The sequence below is a fragment of the Euprymna scolopes genome, chromosome 9 (genome assembly GCF_053919585.1).
Source record: "Euprymna scolopes isolate OS-2025 chromosome 9, ASM5391958v1, whole genome shotgun sequence".
Taxonomy (NCBI): domain Eukaryota; kingdom Metazoa; phylum Mollusca; class Cephalopoda; order Sepiida; family Sepiolidae; genus Euprymna; species Euprymna scolopes.
Window position 1 is genome coordinate 97062761 of NC_136490.1, and position 19726 is coordinate 97082486.

At 33.0% G+C, this 19726-nt stretch overlaps 1 protein-coding gene across 1 annotated transcript in view; it reads left to right on the forward strand.

Moving 5' to 3' along the window:
• Positions 1-19301, forward strand: part of LOC145284788 (uncharacterized) — a 58471-nt gene extending 39170 nt beyond the window's left edge. The window contains exon 2 of the mRNA XM_080133754.1: positions 18033-19301. Within this exon, the coding sequence (XP_079989880.1) occupies positions 18098-18628 (531 nt within the window). The 5' untranslated portion in view covers positions 18033-18097 and the 3' untranslated portion in view covers positions 18629-19301. The remainder of the gene's footprint in view (positions 1-18032) is intronic.
• Positions 19302-19726: the final 425 nt, after the last annotated feature.

The window sequence follows — 19726 nt, forward strand, 5'->3', positions numbered from 1 at the left end:
GCTTACATACAATATGTGATGCGCATGCTTTATCTTGAGCACCTAGCATTACTTTGAAGTAAACAAGATAAACACACTTCACAAATTCACCAATCCCTTTCGGGTTCGATTTTAATGTATATTCCCCGCAAATATAGCAAACACATTTGTATTGTTTAAACAACGTCGCCTAAGAGATGATGTAGCCATGCTTGACTTTTACTCCAAAAATATGTAACGAAAATAAAATAATGCAGCTTACTTATTTCCTGTATGACGTATTCTTAACATTAAGAGAATAACCTTTACTTTAAGCCAGAAATCAACAAAAAACATGCCACAATCGGTAAGCCTATTTACTACTCAGTGTCCACTTTTTATTAACTGCATACCTCCTTGTATAGCAAATGTGATTTTTTACTTTAAGGTTTGTGGTGTCATAATCTAATAACATACATCACAATAACAACCTACAATTGTAATTATGAAGCTAGAATATATATATATATAGAAACACGGCTAATGTACTGTTGTCGCACGCACATGCGCTTCACAATCAGATAAACTATTCTAAAAAATAACGAATCTGAGGACTAGTACATAATCTACAGATATATTTATTTAAAGAGAAAAGGTAAAGACTGAAAGAAAAAAATGACGTCATTTGAAGCTCTGCTCGGGCGGCTAAGGCCTTTAGTGAAGCTGGGGATGATCTGGGATACGTTCTACTCAAAGTATAGGGATGTACTTTAATAGTGTTGTGGTTGTAACCTGGGGCTAGAGTCAATGAGGAGTAAAGCGGGTTGATGAACGAAGAGTCTAAGAATGAGAGCACATCTAATTAAGGGGAGCGGTCGAACAGAGAAACCTCGAGGCAAAGACGCAATCAAGAAATAATTGAATAGTACAGACCTGTATCCTTCATCACCGAGAAAAACTCCATTGTTGAGTCCTAGACATGTGAAAGATCTTTTAAAATTTGTTTATCAATGTGAATCGGATGAATTCTGGAACAAAGATATTTGGTCAGATGAAAAAAAATAGCTTTTTGGAAGAAACATGCGTACTTGCGTAGGAAAAAAGACACATACTTTAACCCATCTAATACATTTTCCCACTATAAAATTTGGAGGTAGAAGTGTGATAATTTGAAGCTGCTTTTCTGCAAATAGAGTTGGATGAATGGAAATCATAGAATGGAAAATGGATTCAGCCAAATACACGAAGAATTTGTCAACACATCTGTTCAAGAGATTTACGATTGGGCCGTGACTTTATCTTCCAGCAAGACAATGATCCCAAGCACAAGGCTGAAATAATTAAAAAATGGTTTAAAGATAACGGGATTAGTGTTCTGCAAGGGCCTAGCCAGTCACTCGACCTAAATCCCATCGGAAATCTGTGAAAAACTTTGAAGTTAAGAGTGCATGCAAGAGATCCCAAGAATATCAAAGAATTGAAGAAAATTTGCGAAGAGAAATGACTGAAACTCACAAATGATTGTAAAAAATTAGAAGGCAGTTATGGAATGCGTTTGGAGGATGTAAGGCAGAACAGAGGATATACAACTAAATATTAGTAAATGTGTTAAATATTTTTGCATATGGGTAATTTGATTTTTGTTAATAAATATTTGTCAACTGTCACACACACACACACACACACACCACACACACACACACACACACACACACATATATATATATATATATATATATATATATATATATATATATATATATATATATATATATATGATCTCGTTTTGTCTGACATACTATGGATGTGCACGAAATTTTTGTGGCAGGGATGCGCAATCTCCAACCACACATCACATCGACATTGTTAAATATTAGTGGCAGGTAAAGTCTATGTACAGGACGATTGGAAACTAATGTCAAGATAAGTGGAAAATACATATAGCGCTTACAATTCTCAAATGGTCACCTATCTGGTACAACCAGGCTCAACGTTGCTTAACTTCGGTGATCTGACGAGAACCTATATTCAAGCACATCTGATTGAACACGACAGAGTTATTCATTTGTCCTATCTTTCTGGATATCTTTTCCATTTGCCAAGCGTTTATTTATAATTTCAGCAGGCATATATATATGTAAAATGGCACCTCAAAATTGTTGTTCGGCCAAATTCTTTCTATCGGTGCATTCGATTATCATCAGGAGCAATTGTTGTTGTTTTCTTTTTCTTTTGGGCGCCATTTTATATAACATGCCTGCTAAAATTAAAAAGACCGCTCGGCAAATAGAAAAGATATCCAGAAAGATCGGAAAAATGAATAACTCTGTTGTGTTCAATCAGGCGTGCTTGAATATATATATATATATATATATATATATATATATATATATATATATATATATATGTGTGTGTGTGTGTGTGTGTGTGTGTGTGTGTGTGTGTGTGTGTGTAACATGACCGTAAAGGGTGTACAGGTCCTTATTAAATCCCAAGCAATGTCCGTTAGTGAATTTAAACGATTTAGGAAAAGCCAGAAAGAAAGTAAGAAAAATGAGTACATTTAATGAATCGGAACTCAGAAAATCCAGTAATTACCTTATCAGTGTCGAATATCGACGGATCATCCAGAGTCAGTCCTAGAAATGGTCAAAGCAGTTAAAAGCCACTTTTTCAGAATTCTTTTTCTATTATTTTTATTTTTTTGTGGGACGAAGTTTATTTCTTTTATCTTACTCCTTTGCATGTCTTAAAGCCGTCTGTCTTTAAAAATTTGTTTCGCTGTTTAAATAGTAAACTACGTCGACCATTTCCGAAACTAAATCGGGATTTTCCGTTAATATTTAGGACTGACTACGTAAGGGCAGACACTCTCTGAGTGCCTATTACAAGTACCGAAAACTGTTGCACGTTTGAAAAAGAAAAATGGTCCTTTTTATTGCATTTGAGCCGAACTGAGTTTTTTTTTAAACCCTAACCTCACTCTAAACTACCCTAACTTAAGTTTTAGATTCGGTTAGGCAAAAGTCGGTTTGATTCGGTTCAAATTCTGTAAAAGCACTGAAATAATCAAAATTACCTTTTTAATTTAGAAACGAAAAGAGATTATTATTAGTATATAAAATAAACAAAAACAAATGAAGTGAAAACGAAAGTAATATTTTAAAAGAAAACATTTATAATAAAAAAGAAAGACCAGAACGTGGAAAAATGTAATAATTTTCTTATTTGTTGAAACGGTTTGTGAAACGTGATTGAAAAACTAAACTTCTGCACTTTGTTTGCTAATCATTTATCGCGGCTACTTTGAAACGCTTTTCATTTTTAGAAGAAAAAAAATCAATTCAAATATAATTCTTGTAATTGGTTTGAAATTATTGTTGTACATAGATATTGGCTGACTGCGTTCAACGTTGGCGATCGATTGGCGTAAAGCAATCTCGGTTGGCGAGGATAATTGCAAAATGCCAACACCAGGGGTCGCTGTCATCAATCATGGCCGCTGAATTTATTTCGTGAGATGCCATAGTTGGCGTGTCGTCCGTTTTTCGCGAGGAGAAAAAAGTTTAATGATATTTAGTTTTTTGTATATATATTTAATTTTTTGCTGTTTTTCTAATACCCCGATTTTAAAGAAAAAGAAGCCAAGACTGGAATTAAAAATTGAAACAAAAACGTCAACAGAATTAAAGAAAAGCAAAAAGAATGAGATTAAAAAAAACGGTTTTTATCTTATATAAAAAATGTTTTCAATGATTTTTAAAAAAATATTTTTTTTCAAACAACATGAATAGTGGATTTACGATTTTCAAATAATAATTTTGTTTCTGTTTTTATTAATTTTGTTTCTGTTTTTATTCATATCACGCAATCTTTATTTTTTTTATTTTTCCCCCTGTTTTTCATGTTCTTTTTAATTGAATGCATGTAACATTGATTTCTCTAAATGAACTAGTTGGAAGAATCACGTACTTTGGAGAAGGCGGGTGCAAATACACTATAGTAGCGAAATTTGAAAAACGAAAAAGTCCATTAAAAAAATAGTATCTATTTTAACTAAACGCAATTGGCAAGTCAGAAGTACTTAAATAATACCGCATTATTTAAAAAAAAAAAAAAAAAAAAAAACATAGACGAGTTTTCGATCTTTAGCATAAAAAACAGCGCCATATTTCTTTGGGAAGACGTGACAATAATAAGGGAAGTAACACAGTTATGCTAAAAACAAGGCAATAGTTACACGCTATTTACCTCCCTTTGAAACTATCCGGTGTTTTTTTTTAGACAAATAGATTGTTCTCGCTAATTTTCATAAAAAATGTTTTCTTTAATAATTTTTCTACCTTATCGTTTTTCCTAATTTTTGGATAACATGTCGATTAAGTAGATACCAATGGTTTGCCTTGAAATTCAGTATTAAAAACTTCGAATTTCGTTATTAGAATGTGGTTTGATTAGAAGGCGTTATAATAATAATGATAATCGTCAAACCTCATCTATAGAATAATACGCCAATGCAATCTCACATTTGCACATACGCTATTACTAATCTCTTTTACTTTTCAAAGATGCGATTTTAGAAGCTTTATCTTCACATGGACTATAAAACCTACTTTTTTAAATATTTTATAATTAAAGAGTCGTCAAATGAAAGGAAATTCCCCTCCATGAAAAAAAAAATATGTGATGTCTGTACTTGTAAAAAAAAAAAAAAATACCATAAACAAAAAATGACATAAATTGATTTAGTAGTTTTATTTTTTATAAAGAAAATAATTTTTAAACGATCAATGGAAATTTGTAGGTAGATATTTACATGCTGCCCACTTCAGCAAGATGTGACACAAGGTCGGAAAGTGGGGATGTCCAACCAGCGCCTATAAAAGACGGACAATCTGGCCTGGCAAAAGTTGCTTGGGCATCCTCATTGGCATTCCCCGATAGAGGCGTCTCGGGCAACAAACAAGAAACTTGTCCCACCCGAAAGCCGGGTGACAGAATCTGGGAGAGTGGACCTCATAGACGGCGTACGTCAGTCCGACAGGTAGTGGGCCATGTAAGTGGCCCGTCACCTGTCTGGCTGATTGTCAAGAACGGATTCTTAACTGATACTTTCTACCCAAGTTTCTAAGCAACCGAAACAATAAGGAGACTCATCCTCGAAGGTTAAAAATAAATGGAAATTCGTAGGTATTACGAACACATACAAGACTAATTCTGAAACCTATTTCTGAAAAGCTTTAAAACCAAAATATGTCTCTGGGTACGCCGACATTTTGAGCTAATATCACATTCACACCAGAGGTCGTCCTACTTAGGATTACCAAATAAAGTCGTTTTTTAATATATTTTTACAATTAAAATATAAATATATAATCTATGTAAAAATAGAATTTCACAAAAACCGTTTTATTAGGGACGAAATTTCATTGGTGTGTGTGGAGGAAAAAGTCTAAAAATCAAACAAAAAGTTTGCTGCTGCAAGAAGATGGGTTCCCTCTATCGAGTTAGAAGAATACTCACACCTGAGAGTATCCTGTACCTCTACAAAGCCATCATTCGCCGATGTATGGAGTATTGTTGCTACATCTGGGCTGGTGTATCTACCACTATCCTCTCACTCGTGGATAGGGTCCAAAAATGAGTTTTCAATCTAATATATCCCACTTTGTAACCTAAACCCCAACCCATGTCCCATCGCCGTAATGTTGCAATTATTGATTAATATTATAAATATGTGAAAATATCATTTGATTAATATTATAAAGATAAAAAAATATTATTTGATTAATATTAAAAAGATATGAAAATATCATTTAATTAATATTATAAAGATATTAAAATATCATTTGATTAATATTATAAATATGTGAAAATATAATTTTATTCATATTATAAAGATATGAAAATATTATTTAATTAATATTATAACGATATGAAAATATCATTTGATTAATACTATAAAGATATTAAAATATCATTTGATTAATATTATATAGATATGAAAATATCATTTGATTAATATTATATAGATATGAAAATATCATTTGATTAATATTATATAGATATGAAAATATCTTTCGATTACTATTATTATGAGCAGCAAGATGTCTGTTCACATTACACTTGAACTTCTGCACGTCAATACGGTTGGGAAAACGGGAACCCGGAAGGGAATTCCAAAGTCTAGCAGTTCTGGGGAAGAAACTATTAGAGTAGAAGGCATTCTTACATCTAGAGATCTCTGCTGGGTAGGGGTGGGATTTTGCTGCTTGTCGGGTTTGTCGGGTGTATTTACGTCGAGGCAGGGGCAAAATGGCTTGTGGTCTGTCGAAACATCCACCATTAAAATACTTGTAAAACAGGCAGAGGGATGCAACATTTCGTCGATGGGACAGAGGTTGAAGCTTAGATGATAGTTCAGGACCTATCAGGTTGGTGACTCTCTTTTGGACCCTGTCTAGGAGGAAGAGACTAGTAGCAAATGCATCAGCCCAGATGTGACAAAAATACTCCATTCATGGGCGAATAGTGGCCTTGATTTAGATGATGAAGCGAAGTAATTTTTAGCGATGATAACGATTTAAAATCAAGATCATGATTCTATTTCTGTTGATTGGATTTCAAAGTAACCAATCAACAATCTCTTCTGACCAAAATAGCAACTTAAAACAACGACGCATTATCTGGTCCCTTGGGGACGTAATGCAACAAACACTAATTAAACGTTGTCTTTTATTAATAATCAGTGATCGTTCTTGTTTTCTTTTAATTGTCATGTCCACTTGAAGTCGTTAAATATACCATGTTACCAATACAACACCCGCTTTAAAAGAGACAGAGGGGGAGTAAGGTCGACAAAGAATACTGGAAGAGATGGTTTATAAAAAAGAAAGGAAGGTCATCGTGACTTAAGCTGATTTAATTTATGATGACAACATCAATCCCTTTAAAGCTATCTTCTCCACGCGGGCATCTTTGATAAAACTTTCTTTAACAGTGAAGGCACAAGAACCGGTTAGACACAAATAACTTTAACCCTATTAGTTCTTCATTTGAGTGGGCGTTGTTCATCCTTTGCTCCTTTGTTGCCCCCCAAAGTATTTCATGACTGCAACTGGCGCTAAACTACTATGTAAGTGTATGTATGTAAAATAAACTGCTTTCAGTCCCGAGAGACAACATTCGAAGTGTATTTGTTTGAATAGTTCTCAATAAACCACATTCCCAACTCATTTCTGTTTACTGGTTCATCTTTTTCTTAACACTTTGTTCACAGTTTACATTTGCTGTTTTCTAGGATTCTACTTCTTTTGGCTCTCATAATGTTCGTTCTGATTAGGTGATTTTGTGCGGCCATCAGTAACGATTTCGTTTCTCTGCTCAAGTGTCTTTTTCATAGCCATGTTCATGTATTTTCTTGCGTCTCTTCTTTAATGGATTTGCTGCTTTTCTCTTTTTATTTAGTCACTAAGAGTTTTCACACAAGTCCTTTATTAATAACTACACACTAATAAACAAGCAATGTTACCTTGAATCTCAAGGATAACAAGTCTCTTTGTGTAATCTTTGGTAAGTCATTTACATCATCGTAACAACCTTTTACCATTCATTACTTTCTGATAACAACCGTTGGTTTTCTCTAAAATTTTCATAGCTATAAGCCTCTCCAAGATTCCAAAACACTTCTCGCACTTCCTGTGGAGGTCTAGACAATGTTCTCTCTCTTCAGTCTTCTTGTCCTATTTGATCTCTCGCAACGAGTTTGTGTGATGCCAACCAAGCCTATAATCATTTATAATATAAATCTCACCTGTCTGTTTAAATGTATGTATGTATTTATGTATGTATGTATGTATGTATGTATGTATGTATGTATGTATGTATGCATGTGGTGGTCAAGGTCTGGTGTGGACCTGTGTTAAAAGCACACATATGTCTTAGCGTCATACAGACTAATCAACCCCACGTGCACATCGTGACCACTGCCACGCAGACGGGGCTCTGATGAACGGCAAGTGTCCTGCACAGTATAACTGGACCTCCACTGCCTTACGGACTAAGGGTGAGGTAACCCTGACAGAAACCCCCAGAGGAGCTTAGGCTCTGTAAGCTGCCACATACATGACCCATCGGCGTGTGGAATATGTTCTAGTGGCCAGCAACTTAAGTTCCAGTCATGGATCAAATGACATGATGGGTGGAGAGGGCTCCGTAAGCCGTGGTGAAGGCAACCTTTCTAGGAGAAGGGAAACCCTGATATAAAACCTGCGGCGACTGCTGCATCCAATAATGTTGACTTGCTCTTCTTTTTGGTTCAATGTGACAGTTGTTCAGAGAGTGTGATTGTCTCGGTGCAAAGTCTTTCCTCACTATAAAAAGCTTAAAGCACAGGCATTACTTGATATGTAATGGAATACACATTTTACCATCAGTGTGTATTAAAAAGGCTGGCTGTAGCCTAAAACGGCAAACGGACACTCAATGAGGACTGATGCGGATATGGGCGTCAATGGAAATAAAGGCTCTGGAACATCTAAGGTCTGGACCAGCATTTGTTCAGGGCACCACAGCCTGGACCCAGTCATCAGCAGATATGCAGGACTGTAGAAGGTTCATAGAAGTGACCATCCGGCACATGCTGCTAGTGGCGCTCATGTCTGCCTCATTTGAGCCAGAAAAGTATTAAGTAATGACAATACTCGAGAACGAGTTTGCTGCCATCATGTATGTATGTATGTATGTATGTATGTATGTATGTATGAATGTATGTATGTATGTATGTATGAGTAGTAGTATGAGCCCATGGACTGATGCTACTATTAACTCTCTCCTTTTACTAAGGAAGACAATAAAGTTATTTTTTAATGTTAGAATGAGACTTTGTCTTTCTATTCTACACATGAATAAATACCGAATTACATACAATAAGACAGGTTCTGCTTTCAAATCGCACAAGATTCCATTCTAATACTATACATAATAAAAATCACAGCACAAAAAAAATATGAAGAAGTACATGTTAACCAAAAAGTATTCATGAATGAGTGATTTTTATTATTACGTATAGTATTAGAATGGAATCTTACCGTACCGATTTACATGTAATCGGACCTAAATAGTGGAATCTGATGGGGGAGGGAGGCTAAGCTTGTCAAAAAATAGTCAAAGAACAAGCAAGATGTAACCCTTTTCCAGCGCTTCTATAGACATGATTTTCTTACAATCCAACTGATTTTCGAAAAAGCAGCACAGTGTAATTTGTCTTCTGAAACACATAAATTTGTTATAATTTATGTACGCAAAATATCCCTACTAGCTTAGATAAGTACTTTTGAAGTTTTAACAAAAGAGCTACAATAATATCAGAGCATCTCTATTTACGCTGAACATCTACAAAATGGCCAACATCAATATATTACATATGAATGAGTCCCCTGTGGAATTTCCACAGGTCCCGCGAGTGTTATATAATAATGTGATACTATGTGTGCCATCGCTGATCCAACGTTGTTTCCGTGCTTTTTTTTTCTTTCATCTTCTCTTTCTATGGTCGGGTCATTATCTTTCACACTGTTAAATGCTGAGGGCGTGCACTGGCTCACAAATATAAAAATAAAATAAAACTACTCCAAAGAAAAACACAGACTAACACAGACTTGTAAATATTGATTGAACTCTGGGTACGTGTGTGACACCAACGTGGGAAACGACCCTCTAAGCGATAGCGTACATATCTTAGTTTTTCTGTCGAGACTATGTTTGTCAGTTGCCTTCAGCTCATTTGGAGCTTCTACAGCTTTCCGGCCGTGATCTGCTTTTGACTGTGCCCACTGTGTGACTCCTGTTAACCGTGTCACACTGACAACTGTCGTTAACTAGACTGCCGTAAATGTCGCAAATACAAGACTACAACTTTCCACTGTCATAAAAATCCCTTGCCAATCTAAATATATCTCAGGTCCTTTTGTTTCCGTCATCGACCGCACCTTAATTACAGCCGTAAATCATCCTTACTTTGTCTACCTTGGTGAACAAATTGCTATCCATTGTCTTTCCACCAACCCCATTTCCACGCTTTTGTTTCCCGATAAACCCATTTCCTCTTCTTTTGCTAAATTTCTTTTCCTCTTTCTCTCTCGCTTCCCAAAATTTGGGTAAGGGGCGCTGTAGTTTAACATATGAAAGAAAATAAACAATATAGTATGTGAACTTTTTGAATAATAGAAAGGGTGTTCCAATGAGAATGCCTCCTATTTTTCTATTCCGCCCAAATGGATCAGAGGGGATTGCAAATTGCATTCTTATGATGACTAAACTTATGAAGTCGTGATCTGAAAGTTTCATCTCTCTATTGCAGATATTGACATGACAACCCCTATCATGGACCTGTACCAGAAGCAGATATGCGTCATTGAATTCTTGGCAAAACTGCATTGAGAATTGTAGTGACTATGTAAAAATGAATTCTGGAAAAGAAAAGATCGCTTGTTTTAATGGTGCTACTCCCGTTTTCATAGCTCTTCAAGTTTTCATTTAAAGAAATAGGCGGCTTTACGTTTGGAACGACTCTTAAATTCGTATTTCTGTCTTTTGTTTGTTTATTTGTTGTTTTTTTTTTGGTTTTTTTTACAATTTGATTAAGATATACAAAAGGTCCATTACTTTAATGTTTCATTCATTCCTATATATAGTATAATTCTTGCAAAATATACGATTAAGAGGTGATGTCATTTGCATATTACGTTAAGGAAAATCGATTTTATTAAATAGCGGTGTGTTAGTTATTGTTTAGAGTGAGATAATTGTTTTAAGTGTTTTATCTAAGTTTATTATTTTAATTTAAATTATATAGATAACATATTTAATTTAATTTATTTTACCGACATCGATTTTTTTATAAAACGGTTTGAATTATTTCTCCTTAGCGCGAACTTTGTTTTTTCTGCTTTTGTTTTTTGTTTTTTTTCGGCGGATATTAAAACTAAAAACTTCTAAACATTATTTTTTTAATTAATTTGAACAAAATAATTTCCGTGATTTCGCAATTAACGTTGTGGTTCAGTGGATTTTTATTTTAAAATAAAGAAACAATACAATTCAACCACGATTCTTTATTTAAACCAAAAACAAAACAAAAAAATATTATATTTTCGTTGTTTTACCAGTTTGTTTTTTTCTTCCCATTTTTTTGACATCGTAACTGCTAATTTCTTTTTCTTTTAATAACCCAAAAAGTCATAACTCATCATTTTTATAGCATAAAAACGTGTATTTCGGTTAACACAAATTCTACTTTGGTATATTTGAAACTGAATTATTTGCAGTTCATTTTCGTTGCAACAGACCGTAAAGACAATTTTTTCTAGCCTGAGGTAGCATAAAAGAAATTAGCTTAAACTGGAATATAGTCATAAAAAGGTGCTCAATATCCGGAGAATAGCTTCTCTTCGTATCCCTTCTGCCGAAATATCTGGTGGAGAGTTTGTCAAGCACTTCTTTTTTCAGGCGGGGCGGGGTGGTGAATTACATATTCGAGTTTTCAGTCATTCTTTTATTTTTGAACTTTTTGATAGAGTTGACATATAATAATGAAAAACTGCTCAATATTCTTAGTATAGCAGGTGTGGCCAAACCGAACTTCATGTTGACTCTAGCAACGCTGGGTATCCATGCTAGTATATATATATATATATATATATATATATATATATATATATATATATATATATATATATATATATATATATATACACTAATGATGGGACGATTCCAATATTTTCCCGATTCCTATACAATTTCTGGTTCCATACTAAATTCCCGATTCCGGTACAATTAATGATTCCGATTTTGATTGTTTATTAATCTCTAAATATTTAACTATAGAATTGTTATCTTTTCCTGATCACCGTAAAAACACATATTAAATGGGCAGCTATTTTCTTAAACGTTAAAAATACACTTGTGGGGGAAGATCTATAGATTTTATTTTTACTGCACATTTTTTCTGATTCCGATACCAATTCCGATACCCCTAAAAATTCCAATTTTTCCGATTCCCGATTCCGATTAATCGTCCCAACACCAATATATATATATATTTATATATATATATATATATATATATATATATATATATATATATATATATATATATAAATTCCCCAACTTTATATATTGATATCTAGAGAGAGGCATAGAAAGACAGAAAGAGACAGGGATAAAAGCGAGCACGATGTATATATATATATATATATATATATATATATATATATATATATATATATATATATATATATATATATATATATATATATATATATATATATATATATATATATATATATATATATTATATATATATATATCATATATATATATTATATATATATATTATATATATATATAAATATATATATATGTATATATATACATGTATATATATATATATATATATATATATATATATATATATATATATATATATATATATATGAGAGAAAGAGAAGAGAGAAAGAGAAAGAGATAGTTTTATTATAGATGAAGCCTTCAATTTTTTGTACTTGATCTTTGAAAATATATAAGATTCCCAACGAAACCTCACAAACATCATCTAATCAATAGAATAAACTCTGCCAAAAAGTTTGTTTTGTTTATCATCAAATAGCACAGACTCCTCGCCTGATGACCCTCCTCCATCATCATCACAACTGTTGTCAATTTGGTTTTGTATTTCAGTTGCGAAATTGTAAAAACGTTTCTATTATTTCAAATTTCAAGACCTCTAAAAGTTTAGATGTTTAACCCAAAATAGAAAAGAATGAAGACGCAAAAGAAATGTGCTAATAAAAATTTGAACAACGTATGTAGCACTGGCTTTTCTATGCATGGAATTAATTTTTAACACGTGTGATTATACTTACTGTTCTTGCACGTCGCGGGCCAGTTGACTTTTACTTGCTTTCCACAGCAGGAAGATGTTACACGAGACAAGAAGATGATGAAAACCAGTTCGTCGATGAGAAACTCTGGTTGGGTACTAAAATCACTGAGAACAAATTCATCAGCTTCTCTGGTGGGTGAGGCTCAGACGATCTGGAATATGTCTTTCAAAAGGAGGAGGTAATAAATGGGAGGACGTAACTCCTAGAACCAAACTAAGTACACTTCATTCTGACGGTCTGATGGCGCAAATCAGCCACTAGGTTGCTAGAAGAATGTCAAAGCCAAACTTAGCTGGTATGATAACTAGTCGAGGACTGTTTACCAACCTTAAATACAACAGACATTCTAGACAACTATAGGGCGTTCGTTGTGATCTGCACCAACCAGACAGTGGCTGGCAATAACAGATAAAATTAAGACTTAGATTCGGATGTTTACATTATTTAAATAATTTAGATTAAGATATTTCGACAAATGAAACGTTAGTAATATATACGAAACATAGTTCTTTTTTTATTTTCTGTATAAAAAAGATGATTAGAAAAAATTGAAAAATAAAAACTATAATCAAACTTAACAATTTTGTAATCTTTAACAATCTTTGGTTATATATATATATATATATATATATATATATATATATATATATATATATATATATAAAATACTGTTCACATTTACAAAGTATACACCCCAAATTTCTCCGGAATATAGACTGCACCCAAATATCTTATGAAAACCAATGTAATCTTGACACCCCTTTCAATATCAACTCTTTTTGTGGTTTGATGAAGTGTTGTCCCTGAATTGGGATTCTACTGAAACATGTATGCACATATGTAACCAATAATGATTATATAATAAACAGAATATATATATATATATATATATATATATATATATATATATATATATATATATATATGAGTAAAAATAAAATAAAAATACTAGCGATGGTTTACGTTATGTTGTTTTGAGAAAGAAAAACTGAAAAATTTATAAAATAGTGATCAACGTTTCGTCCCTATTGCAGGGGACATCATCAGGATATCAGAAGGAAAAATGCAGAAGAAACAAACGCTTATAGACCATATGCGGGTGAAAAGGAAACAATATTAAAATCCTACCCATTCATTTTTTTTATAGGATTTTAATATTGTTTCCTTTTCACCCGCATATGGTCTATAAGCGTTTGTTTCTTCTGCATTTTTCCTTCTGATATCCTGATGATGTCCCCTGCAATAGGGACGAAACGTTGATCACCATTTTATACATTTTTCGGTTTTTCTTTCTCAAAACAACCCCCCCCCACACACACACACATATATATATAACGTGTTTGGGATAAATTTGACAGAATAACATTTTTTTTTTTTTTCAGCTTTTAAAAAATTATTCATATCAACTTGACTTAATTTTAAAGTTTAAACCCTCCTTCAATCATATACAGGATGACAATAACAATGGATGACTGGAATCCACCTGAATCACGGAAAAGAATAAATTGTATCAAGGTGATTCACGCCGGCCATCAAAAGAAAGAGATTATGGTTGAAGTTTAGTGTTCTCTGAACACTGTGAAAACAATCCAGCATGAACTAAAGAATTGTAATGGATGTGGCTAAAAGAAAGCAATATAACAAAATTGAAAATCTGCAGAAAAAGTGTTGGAAGATTATGGCATTGAAATGCAGGCTTAGTCTCGTGCATTGAAATAATTCACCCTCTATCATAAATCTTGCACTAAATGAAAGCCTTTTTTACTACTTATATAAGCGTTGCAGAGGTCAACTTCTCATAGAAAAGACCCACGAAAATCGCCTGATAAAGGTAAAGAATCTTCTGAGCAAAGTGAAACATCCTGTGAAACCACAAACAATCTGGTTCTTTTCTGATGAAAAACCGTTTGCGAAAATCAAAAGCACAACACAGAATAACAGATGGCTTGCATACAGTCCTAAAGACTCTTCTCGAATTATGTAGACTAAATTTCCCCAAATTATCATGATTTTTTGGATATGTATCCTTAGAGGATTATGTGATGTCTACACATTTATTCAAATAGGATCTCAGCTTGAATTAAGATCTCTACGTAGAGTTGCTAACCACTGTACTTAAACGCTGGATAAGAAAGTTAGATAAGAGATTTCTTGGCCTTCGAGTTAAGATCAAAGTGTAGTATATGTTTCAAACGATTGGGTTCTAAGTAAGATGTCCCCCAGTACCAATAGGGGAATGAGGTATTATGGTGAAAGAGGATACTAGCTATGGGAATTTCTTGCTTAGTTCTAGAGTGACAAGGATTACCAACGACCCCCTTTTTTCCACCTTTTTGAGTTGGCCTTGTGCCTAAATTTTTTGTTTATGTTGAACTTACATTGTATTTTTGGTCCGAATAAAAGATTTGATACCTCAAAGTGTAGTATCTGTTCTTCAGATGCTACACTTCAATTTTTTTGTTCTCTTTCAGTTGAGGAGGAATCCTTCACGACTGGGACAATTTTTATTTTTGTTCCTTTTCTCCACATTAAAAAACGACCTTGGTGTCTAACTCTGTCCCGTTGGGAGGTATTGTAAATAGAAACAAAGGTAGCTAATAAGATGTCGTATGTATGGCAACAAAATTCACCCCCTGTCACATCCTGCGGAAAAGTAAAAAATGGTGATCAGCCAATTTTTACGACTACACAAATCCCAATGTTTGGCCTCCAAACTCTCCTGATCTTAATTCGATTGATTATTATTTATGGGGCGCTGTTGACAGAGATACCAATCACCATACCAGTACTACAAGACACTAGTTAATCGACAGAATTAAAGTGGTCTTTGAGGATCTTCCAAGAGAAAATGTAAAATTAGCTTGCTCCAGGTTCTGAGCCTAGATTCCGACTGCAGTACGCGCTAATGGTAGTTATTTTGAGTAAAACTCTTCAAAAATAATCTAATTTCTTTGCTTATTGAATTTCTTTGAAATTTTATAGATACCAAGTGCCTTTTCTATTTCCTGGTAAAACTGTCAAATTTATCCCAAACACGCTGTATGTATACACTGGTTGATTGTATCACAATGGCCAAACTAGTATATGTGCTCAAAAGTGGAAACATAACTGAGTTTGTCATTTGAAACAATTTAGACGATGTTATGCAGGATATATACTTTAAAAAATATATATTTTATATAAATATACATCTATATATTAGTCCTCGCGCGAAAGAGCAGAGCACAAAATATTTTAAATAATAATAATAGAATAACAATAACAAAGACTTTTGCTGTCGAGGACTACTATTGAGCGTAACCAGTTATACAGTCCTTTTGAAATTTTCATCTCTATTTTTCTCGTTATCTACTGAATATTTTTAATGAAACCTATATGAATTATGTTCCTTATTAAATTGTAAAGATTTTTCTATTCTGAAAGAAGTTTTTAAAAAATTTAATCTAAAAAAGTTATTTTAAAGTTTTTATTAAAAAAGTTCAGATTTTCTCATTATTCAGACATGTATGACAAAGAGGGAGTTGCAAAAAAGAGTTGTGGTGTGAGGAGAAATACAAACTGAAACAGAGAGAATATTCAGGCCTGTAATAATACAAAGAGTGGGTTGCAAAAATGAGTTGTGGCATGAGGAGAAATACTAACTGAAATAGAGAGTAGGAGAGTTTTTATAAATACATGCAAAACCACATTCATTTTTTTAAAATCCAAATTGATAAATTAAATAAAATATAATCTTAAAAAGATACGATACAAGTTAGAAAAACATTTCATCCAAGGCATGAAAATTGTTAAACAATTATAAAGCAAGGTATTAAATTTTTATACTTTACTTTGTAAAATTTATAAAAGTGCACTTTGAAGATAAATAAATTTCAAATTGAATCTTGTACCTTTATTTTTAAAGCCTATAGTAAAAACATTTTGTTTAACAATTTTCATGCCTTGGATGAAATGCTTTTCTAACTTGTATATATATATATATATATATGATTGGTATGTATTTTTTAACATTATTTTATTATTCCGTGTTTTGTTTTTTCATTTAAATAGGTATCATATTTAGATAATTGTAATAATGTTTTTAAATGATTGAAATAGTTTATAACGCGTTTCAGATGTTCTGTGAAGCGTCCTCTTCAGAAAGTATTCAAAATGTAAAATATTTAAAATATATTTAAAATGTGTTCAGAATATATAAGAGCGTTTTCGCAATCCATTTTGGTGACATGTTTCCAAGCGGTGGAAATGTCTGTAACACGGAATAATAAAATAATGTTATGATAATGTTGGTGTTTTGTTATAATGTTGGTGACCTTTCTCATTTAAGTATGCATCTTTCTCTCGTTAGAATCCCTCAACCCATTATATATATATATATATATATATATATATATATATATATATATATATATATATGTTACACAAACAAAAACATTAATTTTGGAAGCGTCCTGGTTTTATTGAAGAACATACTGTTGATTTCATACACTGGGCCCTTTTGCTTGTGCAGTGTTAAACTTCTCAAATGCACTTGTGGTGTTAGGTTGTATAAGGTGTAAACCTGGTTCAAAATTGGGCTGCTCCTCCTTTAATCGGATTTTTAAATTATTGATTAACAATTTTTGATACTTAACAGAGGAATTTTGATCAAAAACCTATCTAAGAACACTCCGAGACATAAATTATATTTGTGTGAAATTTCATATCGGCCCAGTCGTGTTGGAGTCTATTGAAAACGAACACACACACACAAGTGCCTCTTATATATATATATATATATATATATATATATATATATAACATTTATTCACCTCAAACGGTGTAGATTGACATTGGGATGTAAAAGGTTACTTTGATAAAGGCCAGATTAAAACAAGAGCAATCTAAGTGGGAAGTTGGACAGCAAGCTGTTTGTTGAGATTAAATATAAGTTTCTGCATGTTGGTTCTGTCAGAAAAACCAAGAGCAGGAATGGAATTACAAACGCAGGCAGTCTGAGGAATGTTTGCTTCAGTGAAGATGTATATACAAATAAAGTGAATGATATCTTGTAGTTTACAGTTATAATTTTTCACTTGACGTAGATAGGTACTTCAGGTAGTTAATTATACATTTCTTTCTTTTTTTTAGGTACTGATGTTTCAAAATGCAAGAATGTAAGACAAGAATTTAAAATGAAATGAAAATAATAAAAGATGCTTGACAACGAATCAGAGTTCAATTTGGATCCACCTAACCAAACAATTCCAAATGAGATTGCTCCTGAAAATAAGAGTGCAAATGTTTCAGAAAACGATCGAGAGGATATCTTGGAAGACGATCATCAAGAATTTCCTCCAAAAACACCAGAAAGTGATCGAACATTGTCCAGTAGTCCAGACCCACTTTTGTGGCTTGAAGAACTTGAACAAAAAGTTGACTGCGATTTACAGTCGCTGATTTTTGACAACGAAGCTGGGATTCCTTACCGAATTCCATTCATCGATGCTGCCGTCATGAAGAAAGTGTTCAGCTGGGAATTCCAAAACGATCTCGATTCGTTTTTGTCAAACGGCGAAGACGACCTGCACGTTGCCACTGCTCAATTGATAGACTGCGCTTCGGGAGGAGAGAACCCCAACAAGAAGTGTGGCTCGTCTAATACAAGGGGCAGTCCTTTGACCGATCACAACTGTGACGTGGAATGTTCCAACATGAACCCAGAAGTAGGCAATGAGGCAGCTTAAATTCTGATCCCTCTATCAGTATAAACCACACACACACACACACACACACACACACACACACACACACTCACGTACACGTGCACAAATACACACACACATACACACAAAGTATACATCTATTAGTAGAAATTACGCACACATGCACATACACTCACATACACACAGAATATACATCGCATAAATACACACAGGATATACATCGCATAAATACGCACACACATACACACAGAATATATATTGCATAAATACACACACATATACACACAGAATACACATCGCATAAATACACAAATGCACAGAATATACATCGCATAAATACACACACACACATCATACACACAGAGTATACATCCAGAGTAGTGCTTACTAACCTTTTGACCTTCATAGAATCCTTCCAATAATATAACCCCTACATAAGAAATATTTAACAATCTTATTTATTTATTTATTTCACATTTATGATACAAGCAATAGTTTTCTTTTTATAATCGGTTTAGTTTAAAAAAATTGTCTTTCTGAAATTTATTAACAATTTTGAATGAAAAGATTGATATATTTTTTTCTGACAATGAGTTCAAAAACATAATGACTGGATCCTTTTCAGTTTATTCACAATTTAAAAGTAACTGAAATGATTTTTTGAAGAGGCAGTTTTATTCAAAATAATACAAAATATATATATATATATATATATATATATATATTTGCCAAGAATGAAATGTGCTTCTTTAATCTGAAATTTATGCTTGCCTTTCGGGACACAGTATCTCTTGAAGAAACTTTTGGCAAGCTCAAGGAAATCTTCATCCAAAGAGTTAGAGAATAAAGTTACCCTCTGTTTTCAGTTTTAACAGAAATTAGCATTTATGGATTAGTCCACTATTTACGTCATTCATTTATTTAAGACATTACTGGTACTACTACAGCTAGTAATTTATTCTTTTTTCCCCTCTTCCTGCCACTTCTCATCTCATTTGCCCTTAATTTCACCATATACAACACATACACACAGACAAAGTGGTAGAGGAACGATGTAAATTACTAAGCACTATTCTACAAGTTGAACAAATTCATTTTTTCTAAAGAAAAATAATGTGA